Source organism: Mirounga angustirostris, unplaced genomic scaffold, assembly GCF_029215605.1.
Source record: "Mirounga angustirostris isolate CCGP_5_RB_7025 unplaced genomic scaffold, mMirAng1.0.hap1 SCAF_1, whole genome shotgun sequence".
NCBI classification, from domain to species: Eukaryota; Metazoa; Chordata; class Mammalia; order Carnivora; family Phocidae; genus Mirounga; species Mirounga angustirostris.
In genome coordinates this window covers 68549969-68567450 of record NW_026991709.1, presented here as the reverse complement: position 1 = coordinate 68567450, position 17482 = coordinate 68549969, and the positions used below count along the sequence as shown (strand labels likewise).

Here is a 17482-nt window from a genome sequence, read left to right as displayed (position 1 = left end):
TTCATTTATTTGTATTTCTAAATGCTTTCCCAACATTTATATATGATTTTTCTAGGGAAAAAAATAATCAAGGCCCTCTTTCCCAGTTACAATAATTTTTAAATACCCTATTTTCACATTAGCCATCAGGGAAATCCAAATCAAAACCACACTGAGATACCACCTTACACCAGTTAGAATGGCAAAAATGGACAGGGAAAGAAACAACAAATGTTCGAGAGGTTGTGGAGAAAGGGGAACCCTCTTACACTGTTGGTGGGAATGCAAACTGGTACAGCCACTTTGGAAAACAGTGTGGAGGTTCCTCAAAAAGTTAAAAATAGAGCTACCCTATGACCCAGCAATTGCACTGCTGGGTATTTACCCCAAAGACACAGATGTAGTGAAAAGAAGGGCCATATGCACCCCAATGTGCATAGCAGCAATGTCTGCAATAGCCAAACTGTGGAAAGAGCTGAGATGCCCTTCAACGGATGAATGGATAAAGAAGATGTGGTCCATATATACAATGGAATATTACTCAGCCATCAGAAAAGATGAATACCCAACTTTTACATCAACATGGATGGGACTGGAGGAGACTATGCTAAGTGAAATAAGTCAAGCAGAGAAAGTCAATTATCATATGGTTTCACTTATTTGTGGAACATAAGGAATAACATGGAGGACATTAAGAGAAGGAAGGGGAAAAGGGGCGGGGGGAATTGGAGGGAGAGATGAACCATAAGAGACTACGGACCTGAGAAACAAACAGGGTTTTAGAGGGGAGGGGGGAGGGGGGATTGGTTAGCCCGGTGATGGGTATTAAGGAGGGCACGTATTGCATGGAGCACTGGGTGTTATATGAAAACAATGGATCGTGGATCACAACATCAAAAACTAATGATGTATTGGGCGCCTGGGTGGCTCAGTTGGTTAAGCGACTGCCTTCGGCTCAGGTCATGATCCTGGAGTCCCGGGATCGAGTCCCGCATCGGGCTCCCTGCTCGGCAGGGAGTCTGCTTCTCCCTCTGACCCTCCCCCTTCTCATGTGCTCTCTCATTCTCTCTCTCTCAAATAAATAAATAAAATCTTTAAAAAAAAAAAACAAAAAAACAAAACAACAACAAAAAAAACTAATGATGTATTGTATGGTGACTAACATAACATAATAAAATTAAAAAAAAAATACCCTATTTTCAAAGGTATGTCTCAAATAAATAAATAAAAGAAAAATCCCTAGGTCTGCTCAGTGAAAGCAACTGCATGGTCAGTCAAAATTCGAGGAATGAAAAGATTCCTAACACCACATAAGAAGAGAAGGGTGAGTGGGAAAAAATATGCCCTCGCCACAGTGCATACTGATCTTCTGAGGAATAAATCACACCTCTCTGGTGGGGTAAATCATACATCCTGAGGAAAGGAAAGGGGGATGTAGGGAGTGGAAATACGTAAGCCCCAGGACAAAGATCAGTCTGCTGTAGAATCTGGTTCTAGAAAGATCTATTTCTTCACCCAAGGCTCGTCCTCATGCCTTTTCACTAAACTTTAAACCATTATATTAAATCAATACTAATAATTGTCAAGTTCAAGTCTTGCCTCCAGTGAAACATTTTGCAGCCATTAAAAATATACTGGAGGGGCACCTGGGTGGCTCAGTTGATTGAGCTTCTGACTCTTGGTTTTGACTTAGGTCATGATCTCAAGGTCCTGAGATGGAGTTCCGAGTCAGGTTTTGCACTGAGCATGGAGTCTGACTGCCCCTCTCCCTCCCCTTCTGCCCCCCCCTAAAATAAGTCATTAAATAAAAAATCTAAAACACACACACAGGGCGCCTGGGTGGCTCAGTTGGTTGGGCGACTGCCTTCGGCTCGGGTCATGATCCTGGAGTCCTGGGATCGAGTCCCGCATCGGGCTCCCTGCTCGGCAGGGAGTCTGCTTCTCCCTCTGACCCTCCTCCCTCTCATGCTCTCTGTCTCTCATTCTCTCTCTCTCAAATAAATAAATAAAATCTTAAAAAAAAAAAAGTCGTTAAAACACACACACACACTCTGGAAATGCCTCTACCTGGGAGGATGTTCAAAAGAATAAGTGAAATCAGGTTATAAAGCAATATGTAAAATATGAGCCCATTTATTAAGGGGGTAAACATATAGAAAAGGACATATTAAGTAGTTAAGTAGTTGTTTCGAGGTGGTTAGAATTATGCTATAAAAGTTACACTTTTACGGTCTTTTTGTTTGCCTAACTTTTGATTTTCTTCTGTAGTGAGCACAGTTACCTTTAAGAGTAATGAGGAAAACAAAAATAAAAGCAAAGGAGTCTTAAACAGGAAGAAGGATGCCACAACTTCCCTAACTGGACCCTGGGGGCTGTAAAGCTCATGGAAAATGTAGGGTATTCCTAACTCCTACCCCTGTCCGACAAGTGAAAGCGAGTCATGCAGGGGTCTCCCCACTTCTCAAAGCAAGAATCCCCAGGGAAGCAGGATGTCTTCTGTTATAGAAAGCTTTGGCTGGAGCTGGGGGAAAGGGCGCGTAGGTAGGTCAGGGAAAGTTGGAGAGAGGAAAGAAAAAGAGCAAACAAAGAAACCAACCCACCTGGAGGGCTTGTTAAAACAGACTGCTGGGTCTGAGTCAATGGGGCCAAGAATCTGCATTTCTAGCATGTTCCCCAGTGACCAACCTTCAAGAATTTCTGCTCTAAGTAGAGAGAGAAGAGAAAGAGGCACTGCACAGGTGTGAGACTGAGATCCAGAATTTGTGCGGAATTGGAGTGTTTGCAATTCTTTTTATTTTTTTTTAAGATTTATTTAGAGAGAGAGAGAACGCGAGCACGCACGTGCATGGGGAGGTGGGGGCACGGTAGGGGCACAGGGAGAGAATCTCAAGCAGACCTCCCACTGAGCATGGATGCTCCACACTAGGCTCCACATGGGGCTCAATCTTACCACCCTGAGATCATGACCTGAGCTGAAATCAAGAGTCGAATGCTTGACTGACTGAGCCACCCAGGCGCCCCTGCAATTCTTTTTAACAGTGAGGCTTGGTTCCCCTTTGAAAAGGGAGCGAAATTATCCCTTTCTCCATGGGAGCAATATGGTGGTTCTAACAGTGGGAGGGCAGAAACTGGGAAGGTCCCGAGAGCCTGTTACACCCAGGTGCTGCAAGAAAACACACACACACACAAACACACACACTCTTACAACTAATCCTGCTCCCAAGGAAAGCAGATACCTGGCAACAGAAATGTTTTATGAGGTACTGTTTCAATCTAGCAGTAGAAGGGGTTTCCCTTCCTTTCACCATGACAGTTCCCTCACTGTGGCCACCAGGAAATGGAGAAAAATGTGGAACAACCTGTTCTGTAACTCTGATCTTTGCTCTTTTGCCTGGCTGAAGCCAACCTGGCAGCCTTCTTGCTATCTCCCAGGTGTGACCAGGGCTCCCCTCCTTCCAGGAGCTTTAACACAGAAGCTGTGTTCCTGGCTGGTCAACCAGGAAAGATATCCTGCATTAGTCATTGAACACACCCGGTGGGGAGCCAAGCTGCCCATGTTCCTTATCTACAAGGAATACCAAGATACTGGCTAAACCTCAAAACCTTGGATGCTGCTGTTGGCAGCAGGTGGTGATTTTTATCTAGACAAAAACAGCCTAAAGAAGACCAGCAAAGCTTTGCATATGATGAATATGCAATAAATGCTGGCCTGAAGTGAACAGAAAAATGTGTATCATTAGATCGTTAGCCAAAATCAAAGGGCAGCCAAGAAGAACTGGTGTGTTTTTTTATATAAGGTAGGTTCTCAGGATCTGAACCTTAATACTGGTGTAGTTATGCTTCAATTCTTGTACCTTGTGTTTTCCCCCAGAGAAGAATAACTCAGGGATGCTTAGGATTCTTGCCAGTATCTTTTTTGGAATGTCCTTTCATGTAACACACACAGATTGTAATACTAGGAGTGTTACGTGTTTCTTTTTAAAATTGGTTTAATAAAGAGAAGAAGGAAATCCCTATCAAACTTCTAGATCACAAACTTTCTTCCCCCTCCCAGTGACGATGCCACAGAATTGAGGCGCAGTTGACAATGGTTCGAACCAAGACCATTAAATTGCGTAGGAATGTAGATTTACGGTATTACCACCCAGAGAACCCACAAATATTTAGGTGGGAGTTCCCTGAGGATAGGGTCTCTATCTAGTATTATTACAGTTACTATTACCATTAGTAGCTACCTTTTTTTTAAAGGACCTTATATGCCTGGTGCTATGCTAAGCCCTTTACATACATCATCTTAACTAATCTTCACAACAGCCAAGCGGGGGCAGCACCGTTACAATTCCCATCCCCCAGTACCTAGTGCGGGGCTGGCAGGCAGTCAGCACATAAACATTTGTCAAATGAATTAAAACACTGTGTTACGTAAAAGCCAGCGACCACGTTCAGAGATAAAATGATAGGAATGCATTTCATTAGTTCATTTCCACCTGAAAGGGTACATTTCAAGAAAAGGGATAAGAAAGAAAGAAAGTGGGGGGGGAGGGACCTTCTGAGTTAACTTGAGCCCGAGGGGAAAATGTGAACAGACATTTAGTAAGAACATGCGCACAAACGGCTCAGACAGAGATGTGATAGTCTTCACCTTCCAACGTCTTGGGACCGAAGAGCACTTCAAAGCAAACCAGGTAGGTCCAGTTCCAAATGGCTCCAGGCAATGCAGTCTCCCCCTACCCCCCCCAAAAGTTACAGATAATCCACAGTCAAACACCTAAATTCCAGTCTGGGGATCGCCTCTACCCTTCTCAGTTGGATCGACCTCATCTGTGCCCATAGTAGGAGAAGCCACATGCTCATGAAGACAATAATGACATTGAGACAAGAGCACAGGAAAAGGGCTCTAGTTCTGACCTGCTACTAAGTGGCTCTACCTCAGTTTCCTCCTCTATAGAAGAAGATCTGTTAAATGAGCTCTAACTTTCCATGATTTAGCCCCTTCTGTTCAAGAAGCCCTCTCTTGGGTTTCAGATTCATGCTTTTTCTAGGGCCCTCCTTCAGGAAAAGTCTGGGTTTGGTCTGAAGGAGAGGGCAGGCCATGGGGCCACTCCCTCACTGAAAGAGGAGCAGCACTTTGAAGGATGAGGAGTATCTTCAGGGCAGAAGAGACCAGCATCAAGATTCTCAGGGGGAACTATCACGAAGAAGGAGAATATCAATAACACCTCTCCAGTGTAAGGTATGACTATAACAGGGGGCTCGGAAGTGAATCCCTAATGTTCACTTTTATTTTTTAACTTAAAATCATTTTGCATAAAAATACGGAGTCTGAGTTTTACCTTTTTATCCCACGTTAGGACTTACCAACCTGTAGCACGTGGAACCATGGGGGTGATGCCTACAGCACTATCAGTGATTGGGGGACGGACAGCGGTACCAGAGGAGGGATATTCGGCTCCCGTTTCCAATTCCCACCTCATCCCACCAAACCCATACACTCCTATTTCCACAAGGGACATACAACTGGCAGTCAGTACCATTATCCAGGTAATAACTGATATCCTTCTTGCTACCCCCTAGTCAGAGAATCAGATAGGAGAAAGGAAACAGGATTTGGGTTGGGGACGGTCAGTGTGTGTGGTAATTCTCCCCATGTTAGGGTATCTCCCCAGGAGTCAGAAAAACCAAGAGATACACTGGAAAAACACACATGCTAAATGGTTGATTCCATTTTCCTTCTGATACGGGCAGGTCCCGGAAGATGAAGAAATAAAAGAGTATGTGCATTAAAGTCCCAAGGATTTTGTGCCTTGAGTGGTGAATTAAGTCACTAATCGTAACTGTCACAAGGGCTTCTCTGTGAGGTTACCAGCACCTTTCTGAAGGAACTTGATGTCATGCTTTCACACATTAAATTCAGTTTATAAAATAAGCTATATTCATTTATAGGCCAAAGAAGAGACATTCACATCAAGTCATGAGGTCCCTGCATAGTGATTCTGGGATAAGGCAGGGGGGAAAGAGAGCTTGCAGAATGAGGATGACTTGGGATGCCCTGTGAAGCCGCATGGCCCTTACCCAGGCCCCAGGATGTCAGAGTCAGGCTGGAACCCAACTGCCCTTGTGGTGACAAAGCACCTCCCCTCTCTGCTGATTCAGTCCGGTTAAGTCACCACTCCTTCCTCTCTTTACCTCTGAGAGACTCAGATGCCTGAACCGGACACTTGCAGTGCACATGGGGACACACAAGGGCACGTAGGCTTGAGATCAGGGACAGTGATGCAGTAATAAACAAATATAAATAAACCCTGTACACACTGTGGAGAAGCAGAGGAGGACAGTGATCAGGAAGGGTTTCCAAGAAGGGACTTTGGTCCACATACCCGGAGTTAATTACCAGGGGACTAGAAAATTAAAAGCTCTAACACTGGCTTCCACCTAGCAAGGTCAGAAAAATGTCTGGGCTCCATGATCTTAGAATTCCAGTCTGTAACACATAACTTAGCAACCTCCTGGTGATTTCAACTCCTTTTTGTCTCTGAAACAAGGTGCTTTTTAAAAAATTAAGATAACTGAAGAAGAATCCAGAGCTGACCCACTTCTTCAGGCTTAAAGGAAAGTCTAAGTAGCCAGAGCAATCCTGAAACTTCCCACAAAGTGTGACATCAATGATTAATCAGCCTCCAGCCGCACACACGCTATTAGCTCACGTTTGGCCCCTTTTCACTTCCAAAAAGGCAGTTATAAATGTATTTGCTGTCTTTCTTCCTTTTCGCCTCATCTCTATTTCCATCCTACCCCTGGTTTTCACTTTTCCTGCCCTTCAACACCAATTTCAGGGGAGGGAAGAAAGATCACCTTGCACCAAACCCCTTGACCATCCTCATACTCAATAGAACCAAAAACCAAGAGACAGTAAGATAGTTGCTTTCCTCACTTTTCCAAATCAAAAGACAGGCTCAACTAATTTCACCCACATTTTCCTCAAATATGATATTTAAAGACCACGCAGGTACATCACTAAAACCTTGACTCTTAACCTCGTGCTAACAATTACAACCACTTAGGATTCACCAGAGAAAGTCCAGGATGCCTCACTTAGCTTTGGGTTGGTCAAAAATAGTCAGAACATTCCATGTCCTCTTTTCCTCAGACTTCAGAAGGACTTTTCTTAGATTTTCCTCTGTCCTTTGAATTCTGAGTGACCGGAAGCCAGTTGGGAAAGGTTCCCTTGACTTGGGAACAACAGTAGTGGGTTCTGACCCACTAGTTTCAGAGTGCAGCTCCTGGAGCAGTAGGAGAGCCAAGTTCTCTCAGGAGGAGAGAGAGAGAGGCCAAATAGCCAGCTGCCTTTCAATTGTATTAGGTCTGTACAACCAGAGGAACTGGTTCAACTGAAAAGAGGCTGGCAGTCCCAGGTGGTGCTGCCCTCCACGCCAGCCAACCTCTCAGACTTCCTGAGCCCTTCTCCGTGTGGCAACTAGGCAAGTCTCCGGGGCTCTGGGCAAGGTGCTCAAACTCAGTACAAGACATTATCTTTGCAATCTGCTTCCGAATAGAATAGATGCCTCCAGTCTGGGTGGAGACTTGGATCTCTCTTTTCTGTTAGAGCAGACCTAGAGAGCCTCGGGGTAGTGCCCCCTACCTCATACACGATCGTGATTGCCCTGCCCAGCTGAGGCCGAGAGTTCTTTAAAGGGTGGCTAACTCACCGCCCCCCCCATCTTCCTCAGATTTGAGCCCCAGGTTGCCATCTTCACATCTCACATCTGGGAAAGAGTATGGAGGAAAGCTGGAGAAGGTGACTAGGCACCCACTTCTGTTACTCTCCTTCCCCTTTTAAAGTAGCTTTCATTGCTTGGGTCTTTTGCTTCCCTCAATCTTCAGCTGAGGGTCATTGGTCTCCTGCTCTGGCTCCAGCTTCTGCAACACCCCCTTTCCTCCCACAACCCCTCTGCAAGCCACAGAGCCTGCAGCCACCACTTTCCCAGTCCTGCAGGCTGGAGGCAGCTCCCCCTCACCCCCCACCTCCTGGGCCCCCGGAGCAGGAGGGGCAGCTGGGGCCATACATAAAGCCAAGGGCTGAGAGACCCCAGGAGAATTCCTCTGCAGGCACATTGGGGCTGCCACACATCTGGATTCAAGCAGGCCACTGCAGGGGCTTTAGAAAAAGCTCTCCCCGAGTCCCCGAATTCTGCCTTTTGACAGGAAATGGGCTCCCAAGAAATCGTGCTTGGAAACCCTTCGGCCCTCAAAGTAATCCCACCCACTCAGATTCCCTTTGGCCATTTCCTGCTTCCTCTCCCTTTTATGTCCCCTTCCTTCAATTCCCAGCCTTGGTTTTGAATGTTTCTGAACTAGGCTTAATTCTGGTGAGGGTCCCTGGCCCTCTACGATTCCTTCTCCATCCGAATTCTGGCTTTTAGAGCCGGTTACCACAAAGTTGCAGGCTGTTCTAATTAAATGCAGAGATCGAAAGACTAACGCTGGCATTATGAACTGTAATGACTTGAGAAAAGGTCCTTCAGGTTTAATTAATTAGTTGTTGTAGCCTTCTATCAGCTCAGGATGAAGAATTTGTCAGGGCTCTGCTCTGTGTGTGGCGTAGATGATGATGATGAAGGGTACTTGGATAAGGTTATTTATCAGTAACTCTGAGAGAAAGTTCCATCGGGACTTTGTTAGATGAGGATGAGGATGGAGACTGGGGCATTGTAAAAGGGCGTGGAGGGGAGAGGTCCAAAAGGTTAAATTTAAAAAGGGTGAATGTCAAGTGAGAGGCTATATTCTCACTTCTAACCACACAGAAACAAAACCTCTCTTCCCCCACCCTCCAAGCTGAGATGTTAAAGTGATAGGAACAGCTTTAGGAACATATGGGCACTCTGCCTAGGAAGGGCCCCATTTCTTTTTCAGGAGAGGCTCCACAATTGATAACCTTCTCTCTGTGACCGTTCTCACCATCTTGTTTTGCAGGCGGATTTTGGAGAAATTAGTTGCTTCCTGCAATCTCCTCAACAACATTAAAATTAGGAGAATAATTAAATACAGCCCTAATTGGGTACATAGAGAATTCTTGGTTAATTAATGAGCCAAGCTCCCCCCCAGAGCTGCAAACCCAGCTAGCCTATGAAAAGCCCAGGCAGAGAAAAGTCCGCTCCGGTCCCCGAAGAAAATTGTCACTTGGCGAAAATAGTTCCTAGTGTAGAGACAAGTGTCAAACACATTCCTATAGCTAAGAGTCACTCCTTAATCCCTCAGCTGAGATCCATATGTAAATGAGAGCAGGGTGGTGCGAGTCGGCCACTACAGGGACACACAGCTGCGGGGGGTGGGGTGGGGGGGCGGCTCCCCTGCACACCCCCCCCCCCCGCGCAGGCTGGCGTCCTGACATCCAAAGTCGCTGCCAAGTAAGTAACTGAGATGCCAAACTGCAGCTCTGCATCCAAGTCAGAAGCTCCCCGCGAGCGAGCCCGCTTTCTACTAGGGACACTGACGCGAACGCGGGGCCCAGCGAACCCCCTCGGCCTCCCTCCCACCCCATCCCCCACCCGCCCCCACCCCGCCCTCGTACCCCGCCGGCCGGGCGTTGCTAGAAGAAGTCGCGAACGCGCACAGCCACTCACCTCTGCACGGCAGGCAACAGCAGCACTTCGCGAAGAGCCACCCCAAAGAGGGACCTCGGGTGTAAGCCCGGTCGCCGCCCTTCATGCTGCCGCCTGGCCCCAGCGCTCCGGCATGGCCCGGGCCGCCAGCAGCGGGTGGGAGCGCGGCGGACAGGAAACTTGAGCGCCGCGGCCGCGAGCCAGTCCCCTCCCTCCTCCCCGCCGGCCCGCCGTCCAGTCCCCACCGCGCGGCCGCCGCTCTTTCTGGGAGCCGGAGCCACTTTGGGCAGGAGGGGCGGGGTGCCGGCGGGGAGGGAGGGCCTCGGGGGGCGGAGTTCCCGCCAGCGGCCGGGCTGTGGACGCAGGGGAGCGCCGGGGGCCGGGTCTGGGGTACGCACAGCCTCCGGCGCACAACAGGTGCTTGTCCTTGTGTGCAGCTTGCCTCCTCAGCGCTGGCTTAGCATACGCAACCAGAGGAGGCCAAAGAGGTGGGAGAGGCGCAGATTTAGAAGGTTCAAGACTCAGTAATGCTTTTTCTCTCTAACAGATGCACCCCCTCCTTCCCCCCAGTCCTGGAATATGGACCGCTTCCTCTGCATTGAAAACACCTTCACTTAACTCTTTTCTTTCCCTCCTTTACTACTTAATGCCAATAATGATAATAGTGCCTGAGTTTTTTATAGGCTCCTGGCCTATAATGATGGTGTGCAAAAGCACTCTGGATTTGAAATCATAAGCCCAAAATTCAAAGCTGTTTTGCTGCCTACTAACTGACCTCAGGCAAGTCACTTCACTTTTTTGATTGTCAAATTCCTCATTGAAAAAGTAAATAAATAAAAGAAGGAGAAAGGATTGTTACGTTAACAGGATTGCTAATAGAAGTTTAAAAGACATATGCATGTAAGTACCTGTTAGAGACATTTAATAGTTCCAGTTGGGTGAATGCCTACAGAGAAACTCCAAACATCTTACTTATGCTGGAGGAAGACTTCCATTTACCATCTCCCCAACCACACCCCGTGGGTCTATCATTCCTTTCCTTATATCCCTAAGCTTTTCTTTTAAAAATATTTTCATATTTCAAGGACACACTCACATCCCTCACTCGCACCATGAAGCCCACCTGCATCACATCCACTGGACCTTCCTATGAACCACTGTGTTTATCACTCACAGGTCATCTCTCCCATTTTTTGTGTGTCCCGATTTGGGGAAAAAAGGGTTTCTGGAACCATACCACACACATAAAGTAGAGAAGGCCCATTGATCAGAAAAAAGGGAAGTTTGTGAGAGGAATAAAAAAAAAAAACAGAAGTTGATCACTCAGATAACCAATTCCCACCTACAATAAAGACAACCAGGGGCCAAGCCTTTTAGGAGTTACCATGCTTTGGGGCTTCCTTTCTCAATTTGAACCATGTTTAGATCTAGGTGTTGCAGCATCTGCCACATGGTTGCAACACAGTAGATGCTCAGGAGATAACAGCAGCACAACTTAATGAATAACAATAGCTAACATGTATTGAGCATTTATTTGTGCCAAGCAGTTCCCTAATTGCTTTCTATACATTGACTCATTTAGGCACACACACACACACACACACACTCACACAACCCTTAAAAGGTAGGGTCCTCTTTTATAACTGAGGAAACTGAATGAATGAACCATGATGAGGCTTTGATGGTTTAAGTCTAAATAAAAAGCTTCCCCCCCATAGGAACAGTAGAACCCAGAATCAAAATCCCACTTCTAGTTCTGCCACTGCCATCTCCCTGATAGCCTCTCCTGGCGAGGATTATATGAGAATCTCATTGTTGAGTAGGAAATGTGCCCCTGGTGCTCCACACACAAAATAAAGAAATAAAAGTTCAAATTGCTCAGGCAGCCCACACTCCAGATTTCTGATTTGCTGATCATCCTGACTATGGTCAGTCTCATCCTGTCAGCCTGAATGAATTCAGGATCATAGTTATCCTGGGTTCCAGTTCTGACCTGTGGCAACCTATACATACATGTTGTCTAGTTCTCTCTTCCATATCACCAAAGACAAAAGCCATTTTGTTGTCCTTGCCATCCCAGAGCAGAAAATTGGCTAGGACCTCAGCCCTTCTAAAAGTGAGCTTTATTTGCTTGCGATCCCCTGCATGGGGGCTATGATACAGGAGTCTATATTTAGTCTAGCCACCTAATCCATCACTCTGGATACTTTAGGGTCATTCTGACAGAAGTTGAAAGATGTTTCAAAATTGCTTGGTAACCACTTACTTTTTCACTTAAGTCTTCCTTCTGGGCCTTTGTGTTCAGGTAACACTGATCACTTTTCTGTCATAATCCTTTGCAAGAGGCTGATGACATCATCTTGCAGAAACTAGCTTGAGTTAGATGTTTGTGGAAGACCCAGCCCTTACTTCAGAAATCAGGGTATAAGTAGACCCTCAAGTAGTCTTAGTCTCTATGAAAAGAATCCATCAGGCATGTGTCCACAGGTCCTTATAACTTGAGAATCCATCCTACTCTCAAAGGCATAAAACCATTAGGACCACCTACCTATCTTAAGTTGAGAGGGTCAACACATTTTGGCCATCCTGGAGATTCACTAAAGGGGTTGGGCACCAATAACTCAGAGTCCCACTGCCATCCTCATGTGCCTTCCAGAATGAGACCAGTGACGTCTACAATCCAACAAGGAAGTCTTGAACACAACTGGGACATTGACCGATTGCAGACTTATTCAATATTCAGCAAATACTTATTGAATGCCTACTATGTGCCAGGTTCTGTTCTAGGTACTAGGTCTACATTGGTAAACAAAAACAATCCCAGCCCTTGTGGAGCTAGCTGCTAAGACAGACTCACCTTGAATGTGAAAGAAAAGGGAATCAACATCAGATATGTGACCAGGTTTTGAGTTGAGGGATTTAAGAAAATAGATGCCTGATTCTTCTAACCTGTATCCAGGTGTTTTATGGTAATGTCCTCAGGACAATTTAAAGGGGGGGGTAGGGCAATGGTTATTGAACACTGGTGCTTATAGAATCATAAGAGAAGCTTTAAAAAAATCTAGGCATTCATGTATGAAAAACTCAGAGCTAGTATCATATTCAGTGGTTGAAAAACTGAGAGCTTTCCCCCTAAGCTCAGGAACAAGACATGGATGTCCACTCTCATCATTTTTATTCAACATAGTACTGGAAGTCCTGGCCATAGCAATCAGACAAGAAAAAGAAATAAAAGGCATCCAAATTGGTAAAGAAGAAGAAAAACTTTCACTATTTGCGGATGACACGATACTATATGTAGAAAACCCTAAAGACTCCACCAAGAAACTATTAGAACTGATAAATGAAATTTCGTAAGGTTTCAGGATACAAAATCAATATACAGAAATCTGTTGCATTTCTATACACTAATAATGAAGTAGCTGAAAGAGAATTAAGAAAACAGTCCCATTAACAATCGTTCCAAAAATAATAAAATATCAAGGAATAAACTTAGCCAACGAGGTGAAAGATCTGTACTCTGAAAACTATAAAACACTGATAAAAGAAACTGAAGATGACACAAACAAATGGAAAGATATTCCATGCTCATGGATTGGGAGAACAAATATTGTTAAAATGTCCATACTATCCAAAGCAACCCACAGATTTAATGTAATCCCTGTCAAAATACCAGCAGCATTTTCCACAGAACTAGAACTAATAATTCTAAAATTTGTATGGAACCAGAAAAGACCATGAATAGCCAAAGCAACCTTGAAAAAGAAGAACAAAGCTGGAGGTATCATAATCCCAGATTTTAAGATATACTACACAGCTGTAGTAATAAAACAATATGGTACTGGCACAAATATAGATACATAGATCAATGGAACAGAACAGAAGCCCAGAAATAAACCCATGATTATATGGTCAATTAATCTTCAACAAAATAGGCAAGAATATGCAATGGGAAAAAGTCTCTTCAACAAATGATGCTGGGAAAATTGGACAGCTACATGCAAAAGAATAAAACTGAACCACTTGTTTTATACCATATACAAAAATAAACTCAAAGACCTAAATGTAAGACTTGAAACCAAGCAAATCCTAGAAGAGAACACAGGCAGTAATTTCTTTGACATTGGCTGTAGCTATATTTTTCTATATATGTCTCCTGGGACAAAGGAAATCAAAGCAAATATATATTGGGAATACATCAAAATAAAAAGCTTCTGCACAGCAAAGGAAACAGTCAATAAAACAAAGACAACCTACTAAATGGGAGAAGATATTTGCAAATGATATAGCTGATAAGGGGTCAGTATCCAAAATACATAAAGAACTTATGTTCTTGAGGATTAAGGGGACACCAAAAAACCCCACAAATAATCCAATTAAAAAATGGGCAGAAGACATGAACAGACATTTCTCCAAAGAAGACATACAGATGGCCAGCAGACATGTGAAAAGATGCTCAACATCACTCATTATCAGGGAAATGCAAATCGAAACTACAATGAGATATCACCTCACACTTGTCAGAATGGCTAGAATAAAAAACACAAGAAAAAAACAGGTGTTGGCAAGGATGTGGGGAAAAAGGAACTCTTGTGCACTGTTGGTGGAAATACAAACTGGTGCAGCCACTGTGGAAAACCATACGGAGTTTCCTCAAAAAATTAGAACTAGAATTACGACATGAAGCAGTAATTCCACTAATGGGTAACTACCCAAAGAATACAAAAACACTAATTCAAGAAGATATATGCATCCCTAAGTTTACTGCAGCGTTCTTTCCAATGGCCAAATTATGGAAGCAGCCCAAGTGTCCATCAATAGGTGAATGGATAAAGATGTGGCATATATATATATATATATATATATATATATATATATATAGACAACGGAGTATTACCCAGCCATAAAAGGAATGATATTATGCCATTTGCAACAACCTGGACTGACCTAGATGATTAGTATAATGTTAAGTGAAATAAATCATTCAGAGAAAGACAAGTATCATATTCACTCTACCAGAGGGGAGATGGAGGGGATGGGTGAAATAGGTGATGGGGATTAGAGAGTACACTCATGATGCGCACGAAGTAACGCACAGAATTGTTGAACGGCTATACTGTACACCCGGAACTGATATAACACCATGTTAATTTTACTGGAATTAAGATAAAATAATTCTAGGCATTAGATTTGTTGCTGTTGTTGTTCTTAAGGCTCCACAGGTGATTCCAGAGTGGAACTAAGTTTAAGAATTGATGCCTAGGTCTTCCTCCCCCAGTCCCCTGGAGATTCAGATTAATTCACTCTGGGTGAATCTCGACGTCAGTAGTTTTAAAAGTTCCCCAGGTGTTTGTAACATGTAGCATAATTTGGGAACCAGTAGTGTAATGTCGTGGTTTGCAGACTTGAGTGTGTATCAGAATTACTTGGAGGGTGGGGCGCCTGGGTGGCTCAGCTGGTTAAGCGACTGCCTTCGGCTCAGGTCATGATCCTGGAGTCCCGGGATCGAGTCCCGGGATCGAGTCCTGCATCGGGCTCCCTGCTCGGCGGGGAGTCTGCTTCTCCCTCTGACCCTCCTCCCTCTCATGCTCTCTGTCTCTATCTCATTCTCTCTCTCAAATAAATAAATAAAATCTTTAAAAAAAAAAAAAAGAATTACCTGGAGGGTGAATTAAAGCACAGATTACTGGGCTCTACTCCCAGAGTTTCTGATTCAGTAGGACTGGGGTGGGGCCTGAGGATTTGCATTCCTATAGGCTACCAGTTACCTGGGAATAATGATGTTGGTACTAGGGGCCACACTTTGAGAACCGCTAATGTAGAGAATTTTCCCCATGTGTTTGCAATCTATGCCCCTTCTTTTTGTAATAGCATCTTGGTTTTTCTTTGAGGAAGCAGCCCTCCTCCATTCTCGGACCATGTTTTTGGGTATACCTGACATCCTTCCCTGTCCACCCTCCACTCCAAGGATTGGTCCATGACCTGGGCTCAACCAGTCAGTCAGTCAGTCAGTCAGTCACAGGGACTGATTCAAATTTCACACATGACCCAATTTTAGCCAAGGAGCATAAACCATGAGAGCTTAGCAAGAAGTCCTGGGATGGCAGCAATCTCTTCCCACAAGATTTCTATGTTGGTGGAATTTCTAAGTTAGCCTGAAGCAGCTGGAGACCATCTGGCCATAAGCACATAGGAAGAAGCTGCCTGCGAATAAAGTCAACATGGAGGAAAGAGATAAGAGAGCCAGAGCCAGAGACAGAGATGAGAGACAAAGAGTGACAGAAAAACAGACAAGTTGGGGGAGAGGTCCTGATGATACCATCTGAATAACTAGATACACTTTTTTTCCCCAAAGGCTTACTGCGCCCTGGACTACACACACCCAGATAAACTCCTTTTTGCATAAGGCAACTGAATGTCTAATTTCAGGGTTTCGAACACCTACCCATCCATTCCCAAAGTTCAGGCTAAGAACCCCTGACCTACAGCACATATCTTTAGAGTGTTCTTAGTTTCCAAACAGATGGCTGAGCCTCATTCTTATTTGGCAGTTTGTCTTAGTGAGGCCTCCTCCAAAGTCCATTTTGCACAAATTAGGCTTTCTATCCACTTGTGTGTCCACTTTATGTCTCATCTGCATTCCGCACCACAGTGAACCCCAAAGAATTCCCACTGGTCTCAGCCTGCAGACCTACTGGGCCTGGTACACCATAATGCGGGGCCTGGGACCAGGGACTAAAGGGACTGCCCTCTCCTCCATATCAGCCACAGGCTTCAGTAACACTGGACGGCGACCTCAGGCATCTGCCCTTTCCACCCACAGACGTATGTCCAATTTTGTCCTTTAGGCTTCTTCTCTTCAGATTTACAGGCACAGAGTTTTTCAAAATCACCTCACTTTAGTGTGAGCTCAGCCCGGAGACGGTGTCCCACCTCAGGTCAAGTAGAGCGCGCACCTTCTACAGACCATGCCTACATAGGCTCCGTCTGGGCTGCAGACATGGCCCCTGGTGAATGTGGAGACGGGCCCTGCTTCCCTCATGCCCCCTGGCCAGTCCTGTGCCTGCCTTTTCCTCCTCCAGCACGGACTCTCACTTCTAACACCCCACTCCCAGATTCTGATCCAGATTCAGATCTACAGTTTTTTTTTTAAAGCTCTACAGGAGATTTCAGCATCAAGTCAGGGCTAAGAACCACTGACCTTGGGGCTCACGGCCACCTACACCCTGGGATTACTTCCTGCATGGTTGATGCAGAGTTTAGAGATACCCGCACTGGGACGTGTTGACTTCCTCAAGCTCTGACAACTAGCCCCTTCATTCATTCTTCCGCTGCCTGTTATTCCCTCCAGGGGCTAATTGCAGGTCCCTTAATCCTCATCTTCCCGGTGTGGACTTCTGATCTCTGAACTGCCTGATTGTGGATGCCAGGGTGGTTCATAATTTTTCCCCAGTTACCCCATCCTGATTTCCGTTTATGACTGTGGCTTAAAACTCTAAGATGGTTACTGATTGTTTATTCAACAAATGGTTGGTTTTTGAACATCTACTATCTACAAGTCACTTAGCTCAACCGTATACGGGGATTTGGGAAATTTATATGAGAAATAGAAATTGGATAAGATATGTACCCTGAGCAAAGACAAAGAAGAACTGGGTGAGTTCTGGGAGAAACAGTTGGTTCATTTTTTTTTTTTTTTTTTTTTGGTGGCAGAGAAAGGGGACTGGAGGCAGACCACGACTGGGCACAGGTAGAGGTTTTGTCTTTATGTGAGAAAGAGGAATTGAGATAATCATCACCAGTAACCGGAAACTCTTCAGATTAGAGATTGGAGGTGCAAAGTGTGCATTACTTCTCTATTTAATCTGAACTCCAAATAGGTCTTACAGAACTATATAATGTCC

The 17482-nt window shown here is 45.0% G+C and overlaps 1 protein-coding gene across 19 annotated transcripts in view; it reads right to left on the bottom strand.

Annotated features, from left to right (window-relative positions):
• Positions 1-17482, bottom strand: part of KALRN (kalirin RhoGEF kinase) — a 655214-nt gene that overhangs the window by 109758 nt on the left and 527974 nt on the right. For 3 of the 19 annotated variants that reach the window (XM_064572241.1, XM_064572274.1, XM_064572359.1), the window contains exon 1: positions 9600-9808. The exons of 11 other annotated variants lie outside the window; for them this stretch is intronic. In XM_064572241.1, coding sequence (XP_064428311.1) covers positions 9600-9684 — 85 coding nt within the window. In that variant the 5' untranslated portion in view covers positions 9685-9808. Of the gene's footprint in view, positions 1-9599; positions 9822-17482 lie in introns of those variants that run through there. 5 more of the 19 variants (XM_064572429.1, XM_064572402.1, XM_064572179.1 and 2 more) reach the window with 5 other exon arrangements.